Source organism: Carex rostrata, chromosome 28, assembly GCF_964058835.1.
Source record: "Carex rostrata chromosome 28, lpCarRost1.2, whole genome shotgun sequence".
NCBI lineage: Eukaryota > Viridiplantae > Streptophyta > Magnoliopsida > Poales > Cyperaceae > Carex > Carex rostrata.
In genome coordinates this window covers 6,966,775-6,977,207 of record NC_135945.1, presented here as the reverse complement: position 1 = coordinate 6,977,207, position 10,433 = coordinate 6,966,775, and the positions used below count along the sequence as shown (strand labels likewise).

Genomic DNA, 10,433 nt, shown 5'->3' with positions numbered 1-10,433 from the left:
TATTTCGACCCATATGCTACCGAAAGCACATTAGCCTATCTCTATATAATATATGTATATGTATATGTATATATTTATATGTACATATATACATATATTATAAAAAAATGAGTTTATAAAAAAAATTTGTATATATATATATATGTATATGTGTATATGTATATGTGTATGTGTGTATGTGTATATGTGTATATGTATATGTATATATGTATGTATGTATGCATATGTGTATATGTGTATATGTATATGTGTATATCTGTATATGTATATATATATGTGTATGTGTATATGTGTATATGTATATATGTATATGTGTATATGTATATATTAACAAAATCGGAAAAAAAGAAAAAGATCAACAAGCTGTCAGAGCTTGAAATTTTTTGAATAAAGACCAAGTCCTTCATTAGTGTTATATTTAGACTTGTGATATCTAACTGACAAATAAAATCAAAGTTATAAAGAGTTACGACACCACTTCATAAATTTATCAAATGTCTTATTTTTTTGGCATACACTCTAAATAAGAAAACTTTTTTTTCACAAAATTATTTAAATCAAAATACTCAGATCTCTAAAAAAAAAAAAAAAAAAAGAGGAGACCGCCCGTGGGCCAGGCGGTTTGTTTATTTACTGGGACGCCCGTGGGCCAGGCGGTTAGGTTATTTTAAAAAAAAAATAGAATGCAAGGTTATTTTTAAAATTAACTTTTTCTTTTGGGGTATTAATAAAAATGGCCGCAAATTTTACATTTTTTGGAATTTGTTTACTATTTCTTTAGATTTATTGAAAATCGCTGTTTTAAGCAAATCTGAACCATAAAAAAACAATGATTTTCAATAAATCTAAAGAAATAGTAAAAAAATTCCAAAAAATGTAAAATTTGGTCCCCAAACACATATTAATATGGAGAACAAGATGAACGGTTTTGATCGACCGTTAGAATTTTGAAAAGTCGAAATCCAAGACGTTGCATGGAGGGGCTCTATGCTATGCATAGCATGCTATCATATTTCTATATATATATATATATATATATATATGAGTAAGGCTTGGGTGCTATGGATAGCATTGAGGACTACGGTGCTACGGCTCAATATTCGAGTTTTCAAAATTCAAATGGTTGATCCGAACCATTCATTTTGTTCTCCATATTAATATGTGTTTGGAGACCAAATTTTACATTTTTTAAAAAAATTTTACTATTTTTTTAGATAGGTAGAAAATCAAATATCTGAATTGTGCATAATTTTTTAGATCAAGTGATTTTCTACATAGCTAAACAAATAGTAAAAAATTTTCTCCAAACACATATTAATATGGAGAACAAGACGAACGGTTCCGATCGACCGTTATAATTTTGAAAACTCGAATATTGAGCTGTAGCACCGTAACCCTCTATGCTATCCATAGCACCCAAGCCTTACTCTATATATATATATATTTGCATTCAGTTTATGGCGACAGAGAAAAAAGGATACATTTTAAAGAAAATAGGGTAGAGACTACATTTCAAATTAAATTGCTGTAGATAGTAAAAAAATTTGTTCGTTTAAATAGATGAAATGCTAGCAATATTTTGAATGGATAGTCAATATTTTGAATGGCGTGTGCAAGAATTAATCTATAATGTTAGAGAGGATTTCAATTTGACTTGTTAAAAACGGATAGTCAATATTTTGAATTAAATAGATGGGCCCTCCCTCTCCTGCGTGTTAATATGAAATGCATGCAGCAGGATTGAATCTGGTTCACAAATCAGGGAAGGGGAACACCTTTAATTAAGTCCCTTTCATAATTGATCATTAATTAATTGTTTCATACTCTTTTAATCTGGTTAAAGAACTCGCATTTCTCCAACTTGTTTCTCCTAATATGTCATATAATTAGTGACCCTTCTGACGTACTTACATTTTTTATTTTGTTAGTTGGATTTTATGAGGCCTTATATTTTAAAATTGGAAGCACCTAGCTATCTCCCTAACAATCTCTCAGTCATTAACTACTTTAATAACTTCTAATTATCTATGAGATCACTTATTATTTGGAGATCATCTAATATTTAAAAGATTTTACAACTGGCGTGTGCAAGTATTCATCTATAATGTATCAAGTATTTATATATAACACATAAAGTATTCATACCTAAGATAACAAGTATTTAAAAAAAAAATTAACACATTTTTAGAGGTGATTTTTTTTCTCCGTTTAATCTAATCAATATTTTTGACGATCGGTAAGAAATTTTGCAAATCTAAAATCACGAATATTTTCTACATAATTTTATCTTTCAAGTATTTATCATCGTCGTACAACAAATATAAAAACTGGACACACCACTTATCCATCACTCACGAATATTTTTTACATAATGATATACTTTCGAGTTGTCCGTTACAAAAATATTCATCCTCATCGAGAAATTATTCATCATCGTCGTGCAACAAATGTAAAAAACTGGACACATCACTCATCCATCTTTTACACATTTTTAGAGGTGTTTTTTTTTTCTTCGTTCAATCTGACCAATATTACTGACGATCTATGAAGAATTTTGCAAATCTAAAATCACGAATATTTTCTACACAATTTTATCTTTCAAATGAGATCCATGATGACATACTTTCGAGTTGTCCGTTGCATAAGTATTCATATCTCGTCACGCAAGTATTCATACCTAATCAAGAAAGCATTCATCCTCGTCATGCAAGTGTAAATACAAAAACTGGACACAGCACTCATCCATCTTTTATACATTTTTAGAGGTGGTTTTTTCTTCTCTGTTCAATCTGAACAATATTTCTAACGATATGTGAGGAATTTTGCAAATCTAAAATCACAAATATTTTCTACACAATTTTATCTTTCAAATGAGATCCATAATAACATACTTTCAAGTTGTCCGTTGCACAAATATTCATACCTAAGATATCAAGTATTTATTCATAAACATTGAAGTATTCATATCTAACACATCAAGTATTCATTCGTATATCTCTATTTTTTTTTTCAAATTTTTTTATGTGATTTCTTAGTACGAAGTGGCTTAATTCAGTATTAATAAAGTTTTGTTCTTTGCAAATAACTCGTTACTTCATGAGGAAGAAGAACATAGACATAAAAGGGATTAATTGCATCCACATATACAAAAATATTTTGATACGGTCGACAGTGATGGATTTGACCCGGCAGAGGCGTACTCAACTATTCATTCATACACGTTAAAGTATTTAATCCCGGTAGAGGCGTGTTTGATTGGAATGGAGTAACGAATGATCTCTGACAGAACGTCCGCTGGAGCGAGAGTAGCAGGCATAGACAAAAAAATGGAGGCGTAGGTGGAGGTGGGAGAGGGAGAGGGAGGGAGCTTATCTTATTTACCATTTTGAGGTGAGAGAAGGAGGTGGGAGAAGGAGCTTATCTTATGGACACGGCAGTTTTCTTATTATTCCTACCTCCAACTGCAGATGGCATTATTCCTGGTACAATAAGAAGGTATCTTGAATCTTTTTCCTTGTTTAGTTAATAAAAATAACTGAATATTGTTATCAATTCCTCCCGCCGCGCAACTTCAACTATAAAATCACTCTCCAACTCACTCAAACCCCGCAACTTCCTCTCTCCCTCTCTCTCTCTCTCTCTCTGATCCATCAATCTACCAATGGCGATCACCAAGGCCTTCTTCTCTCTCACCCCTGCCTCATGCCATCCATCCCTCCATCCTCGAACCCCCACCGTACATCTCCAATTCACATCAAGCGGCGTAGCTTCCCGCAATCTCAGCCTCTGCGCCACCACTGACTCAAAACCCTCGGTTCTGATCGCTGAGAAACTCGGTGAATCTGGTCTTGAGAACCTTCGAGACGCCACCTCCGACTTGAAACCGACGGTTCTGATCGCTGAAAAACTCAGTGAATCTGGGCTCCAGCTCCTTCGTGACACCACTTCTGTCGATTGCTCCTATGGACTCAGCCCCGATCAGCTCGCTGCCAAGATCTCCTCGTGCGATGCTCTCATCGTGCGAAGTGGCACAAAGGTCAGATCTTGACATGAAATTTTTCTGGTAGCCATGTTGATTTTTCTTTATCATGGCTGTTTAGTCAAATAAGTGATCGTATACACATAAGATCCAGTAGTTTTAGCATTATAATTTTTTCTTTCTTGTTTTCTTTAATCAAAAGGTGTCGAGAGAGGTATTTGAAGCGGCAAAGGGGCGGCTCAGAGTGGTCGGCCGGGCCGGAGTGGGAATAGACAATGTGGATTTACAAGCGGCGACTGAGTACGGTTGTTTGGTCGTAAATGCACCTACGGCAAATACAATTGCAGCAGCTGAGCATGGGATTGCACTGCTTACAGCCATGGCAAGGAATGTTGCTCAGGCCGATGCTTCAACTAAGGCCGGTAAGTAGAGATACCCTTTTTTTTATTTTTTTGGTAGTGATCTTTTGCTCTGGGGATAATTTCATGTGCATTATAGCAAAATTAGAAATCTCTTGATTGTACCCCTTTTACCTTTGTAAAATATCAATAAGGCCCTTTTTCTCATTATCATCATTCATCAAGTATTTTTCTTACTTGAGATTCTTTATTTCCATACTTTTTTACTTTTTAGAGTACCAAGATGCAATTAAATTAGGTGTCCAACAGTAGAGATATCTTTTCATTTTTCTTACATAAAGGCCCTTTGTCAAATTCTGGGGGGGGGGGGAGCTTTCTTCACTTCCATACTCTGTGCTTTTTTATAGTACCAAGATGCAAATTAAATTAGGTGTCCAACAATGTTGGGGGAAGTTTGGAAGGACATTTATGTGTTAACACAAACATTGATGCATAAAATTTTTTGGAAAGCACATCGCTTTCTCAGGGAATGCCATTTCCCTTTCCCCACAAGTTCACTCACCTTTCACCCAGACCCAATGAGTGTGCCACTGCACCATGTGATTGGTTTAATTATTAATTAGGAAAAGGTACATGCCACTGCACCATGTGGAATTTTCCTTCCTGACATAGAATCATGAATGGTTGCAGTTGAGTTGAGTAAACTACAGTGAGGGAATAATGTTTATTGACTAAATTATTACTAACAATTTTTATACATAATCAATCACAGCATCCAATCCATTATACAATCACTGAGTTTGGTGAGGCCTATAAAATATCTTCCAAGATTTTGTACCTGGATATGTGTTTTTTTCCACGTCCAGTTCTCCTCATTTGTTCTGTACTGTAAATGGAAAAACAAAATGAAAGGTTGATCTGGTCAAAGTCAAACTGAGCGTAATAAAATCTGGAAGAATCTTTCATGGACAGTTCCAGATCTGTTGATCTGTCATCAGTGTTCCCCATTATGTTTAATTCTAATATTTCGTTACTTAGGGCAGTGTCGTAAAAAACGGTTATTTAGACTTATTAATTAGTCGATTAGTTGTTGGCGGCATTTAAACTATTATGAATTTTTTCAACTAATTAGTCAATTATTTTCTCTTAACGATGCATCGTTATTTATAGTACTGGTTTAGGGACTTAAATAAAAGCTTCCAATTAATATTACTAATTCGCCCTTGATTGAAATGCAAGCTAGCTAATAGCTAGCGGCGAATGATCATGTCCTTCTATAAAGTGAATTATTGGAATATTGAGAGGTAGGTAAAAGCTTCTATCAATCATCAACAACATTAAATTAATATTTAAAGCTTAGTGCATGATTGTTCTGTTTGTTGAATGTCTCCTGGTTTAGTTCACATTAACATCACATATTTTGTCTCTTATAATTATATATATATAAACCGCTTGGACGGTTCTTTTTCTGGACAAATGATATATATATATATGGTAAGAGACAAATTAAGAGGCAATCAACATCACCAATTGCGCCTCAATGATATATTATACAAGTTAAAAAATTATATTTTAAACGGAATATTATAATAAAATAATTACGTATAATCTTTATTCTTTCTTTGTTCGCCAAAAAAGATAACGATTTTCTACTTCATATTGATTATATATAAATTAAGAGCATAAAAGTTGAATTGCTTTTAATAAAAACATCTTTACATGTTTCGCCAGAATTAAGCAGGAGAGTAACAATATAAAAATTAGAAAATAAAATTTTAATTGACAATACTGTAACAGTAAAAATAATAACATAAGAAACAAATAAATAAATAATACAAAATATAATTTATCCAAAAAGGAGGCAATGAATCATTGGGCCAGGATAGGAAGCCCAGATTTGCATGCCTTAACAAATTTGTGCCTACCTACAAAACCCAATCAAGAACAGCTTTTCAAAAGAAAAACTCTCCTTTCAATATACCCGAGAAAAGGAGACCTTTCTCTGCTTCCATATATTCCTCTTGTTGCTTTGGCTGCTGCTCTATTTTCTCTTTGTTGAGCTACCCTTGTAAACAGCTTTGAGATTGTTCAGTTGTTTGAACTATCAACTATCTGTAGCAGCAGGTAATGGAACCAGCGATTGATAGAACTAAATCAACAAAACTGTGACTCAGGCTTTTGATCGAACACTTTGTATGCTCCAAGTAAGATTTTATGTTGGCAGTGGTCAGTGAAGTTTGTCGCTTATTTGTCTCTAATTTATAAGCCCTTTAAAAGGAGGTTAATTTAGAGTATAGTAGAAGTGCTCAATTCAGGATGCAATTGTGTGAACATCTATATCATCAGGATTGGAAATTAATTTAGAGTTTAGAGGCTTAGTCTCTCAGTTCTCAAGTCTAGGATTTAGGTAGGCATGCTTGAAAACTAAGGTTTAAGCAGGCTGTGTTCAAACTGGAATTATCATATACTTGAAAAAAATTTAATCATAATCTTGCAACTTCATTCTAATGTCTTGTGCTACTATCTCAGTTAATGTTATCCCTTAATATTTTCAAGGCAAATGGGAGCGAAGCAAGTACGTGGGCGTATCCCTAGTTGGGAAGACCCTTGCTGTAATGGGCTTTGGCAAGGTTGGGTCGGAGGTTGCCCGGCGGGCCAAAGGCCTTGGAATGCATGTGATTGCTCACGACCCCTATGCCCCTGCTGAGAGGGCCCACGCCCTCGGTGTTGAGCTCGTTTCCTTTGACGATGCCATAACCACTGCTGATTTTATATCCCTACACATGCCACTGACAGCAACCACCAAGAATATGTTCAATGACGAGACATTTGCACGTATGAAGCAGGGGGTGCGAATAATTAATGTTGCCAGAGGTGGGGTTATTGATGAGGATGCACTTGTCAGAGCTCTTGACAATGGTCAAGTTGCTCAGGTAAAAAATAAAAAAAATATAGTCGTGGAATTGTTTTAAATTACCTGGGCACAGAAGTAAGATTACCAGCTGGAAATAGTACCATGCTTTTTTGGTCTACAACAACCTTTGCAATTGATATTTATTGTACACATTTTTGTAAAGCCTAATAGCATATATATGTCAGGGTAATGGAATGGTACTGGTACAGACTCAACAGGATCAACATCACACTGCTTGAATTCTTGTTGGGTTTCTCTTACTTGTCCACTTGTGGTTTTTTAGTGTTAAATCAAAGGTATATGTAGTGGAGTCACACTGACTGGTCGGTATTCGTACCAATTGTCATGTTTGGATCACTGTAATTGATTATATACTTAACTTTATTAAAGAACGAAGAACTCTTGTATGAAACAGGCAGCACTTGATGTATTCTCAGAGGAGCCTCCACCAAAGGATAGCAAATTAGTTCAGCACGAAAGAGTTACTGTGACACCTCATCTCGGAGCTAGCACAATGGAAGCTCAGGTATGATCCATTTCTTTCACAACTTTCCTTTTACCCATAATTTTTTCTTCATTTGATTTTAATCTCTTTGAAAATCTGCAGGAAGGTGTAGCAATTGAAATAGCAGAGGCAGTGGTAGGTGCTTTAAATGGAGAACTTGCAGCCACTGCTGTCAATGCCCCTATGGTCCCAGCCGAGGTAATTAAGCTTGAGAATCACTGTTGATACTGGGCCTGTAGTCAATTATACCAATTTCTGGTACCAGTATACACCTTTCCTTATATGTGGTAATTCAGACTGTTCTTGCAACCTCCCTGTTCTTCTCCATACCATCTACATGTAAATGTGCTGATCTCATATTGACGCAGGAGTAGTGAGAATAACTGCTTTTTTACCAGCACACTCAAAAGAGACAAACAAGTTTTTTTAATTCTTAGATAATATCGAAAGATACATCTAGGCATGCCTTATAAGGGTTCTTTGGTTCATAATAAAAAGAAACTGCAAAATAACTGCCTAAATAGATAAAATAAGGAAATCACATCCTTTCACAGATAACTCTATGTTTATGCCTTCAAAATGGGTTTTGCAACCCTCAAAATATTATGCGTGCAAAACAGACTCATCTCTTTAGCAGAAATATTTTGAGGGCAAATATAAAATTTTGGGACCCTCAAAATATTTTGCGGGCAAACAGTGAAATTCCTCAATGAGGTGCCCCGCATCACATATGTACTGCAACCATTTGATAACCTGCAATCACTAAGTCTGACTCACTATCAGGTTTTGTCGGAGCTTGCCCCATACGTAACCCTAGCTGAAAAACTCGGGCGGCTAGCAGTGCAGCTAGTAGCCGGTGGGTCTGGCATCAAGGGTGTCAAGGTGGTGTACACCTCCTCGCAGGACCCAGACGATCTGGACACCCGCCTCCTCAGAGCCATGGTAACAAAGGGAATTGTTGAGCCGATCTCGGACTCGTTTGTGAATTTGGTTAATGCTGACTTCATAGCCAAGCAACGCGGCCTACACTTCGCAGAGGAAAGGATCAAGCGAGAGCTGAATGGGTCAAATGGTTCGCCAGTTAGTTCCATCCAAGTCCAAATACCACATGTAGGATCTTTATTTGCTAGCGCAGTTTCCGATGCAGGGTTTATTCAGGTGGAGGGTAAGGTTAGGGATGGGGTCCCACATCTGACGAGAATTGGGTCATTTGCTGTGGATGTTAGTCTCGAGGGGAATCTTATCTTGTGCCGGCAGGTTGACCAACCCGGCATGATTGGCAAGGTTGGGAGTATTCTGGCGAGTCAGAATGTGAATGTCAGTTTTATGAGCGTGGGCCGCACCTACAGAGGGAAGAAAGCAATTATGGCAATTGGTGTAGATGAGGAGCCGAGTAAGGAGACTCTTGAAAAGATCGGGAAAATCCAGGCCATTGAAGAGTTTGTGTTTGTCAAGCTCTAGATTGGGGTTTGGGTAGTATATATATAATATCCATACATATGCTGTCCTAGATTTTGTGTGTACAAGAGGGGATCAGTATTCAGACGTGATCCAGAATTAATGGTAAAAAAATTGTGATGGTGATGTCAATAGGGTGATTTTAGTCATTATAAATAACGGGAACGAATCCCTTATTTCGTTTTGTACAAGTTAATTTGTGAGCTTAAACTGGTTTGCAACTAAATAAATAGAACCTTTTTATATGTTAACTTTTATGTATTTATTTGAATCAATGGTTTAATTAACGTTTATACTTTCTGAATCATAAATGCTATGACGCTATTGGTTTAATGGAATGAATTGACAGTCGTAGCTTCTGCTCTGCTAACAAAAAAAGTACACTTGCTGTGTCTTTATAAATATTTCTGGACAAAAAAGACAATGCGTCTTTATAAATAAAGGAATGTGGATGTAACCTTGATTATAATTAGCAGAGAGAAGCCAGTTTTTGTGTGTGAATTGCAGCTTAATTATAATGGGTTCTATTTCTAGGTCCATAAACAAAAAAAATAATCCAAAAATTTAAAAAGGAACCAGAGATCATATCCTATTTTGGGCTACCAATTCAGAAAATAAGAAATAATCAAAGAAACAGCCCGTCTATATCCCATTTTGGGCTACCAATTCAGAAAATAAGAAATAATCAAAGAAACAGCCCGTATATATCCCATTTTGGGCTACCAAATCAGCAAATAAGAAATAATCAAAGAAACAGCCCGTCCATATCCTATTTTGGGCTATCAGTGCACTACTATTTTTTTTTAGATAAAATTCTTGTGAACTTCTAAGACTAGTCTCTATTTTTAATTTGAGTAATTTAAACATACATATAATTTTTATGGTACATTCATACGATATTTTAAAAATATATATTGTTCAAAGCAAATTAAAATTGTAAAATTGTTCTTTATTATTTACACAAGCATGCATTCAATTTGAACCAATTGAAATTTAATTAGTCATACGGTCAAAAGCCATTCAGATTCAATTGTTAAATAAAAAAAATAAACGGTTTAATAGAAGGTTGAACTGCTATCTAGTTGGCTGGAATTTGTTTCACACTATATTCTAATGATTAATTAACATATCTGCAATTTTAATCTTTTAATTTAAGCAATATTTTTAAGGATATTGAATAAATGCGCCATAAAAGTTGGATATAGACTAAAATCACCC

At 35.2% G+C, this 10,433-nt stretch overlaps 1 protein-coding gene across 1 annotated transcript; it reads left to right on the top strand.

The window, feature by feature from the left end:
• Positions 1-3,560: 3,560 nt before the first annotated feature.
• LOC144545739 (D-3-phosphoglycerate dehydrogenase 1, chloroplastic-like) lies at positions 3,561-9,466 on the top strand. The gene is made up of 6 exons (XM_078294287.1): positions 3,561-4,036; positions 4,182-4,401; positions 6,895-7,271; positions 7,668-7,778; positions 7,860-7,955; positions 8,541-9,466. The coding sequence occupies exons 1-6, from the start codon at positions 3,662-3,664 to the stop codon at positions 9,216-9,218; spliced, it is 1,857 nt and encodes a 618-aa protein (XP_078150413.1). The 5' UTR covers positions 3,561-3,661; the 3' UTR covers positions 9,219-9,466.
• Positions 9,467-10,433: the final 967 nt, after the last annotated feature.

Bases quoted from the DNA above. Each gene is read 5' to 3' on its own strand.
- LOC144545739 (XM_078294287.1), top strand. From the start codon at position 3,662: ATGGCGATCACCAAGGCCTTCTTCTCTCTCACCCCTGCCTCATGCCAT. The intron at 4,402-6,894 runs GTAAGTAGAGAT...AATATTTTCAAG, and splicing joins CGATGCTTCAACTAAGGCCG to GCAAATGGGAGCGAAGCAAG. The intron at 7,272-7,667 runs GTAAAAAATAAA...TGTATGAAACAG, and splicing joins ACAATGGTCAAGTTGCTCAG to GCAGCACTTGATGTATTCTC.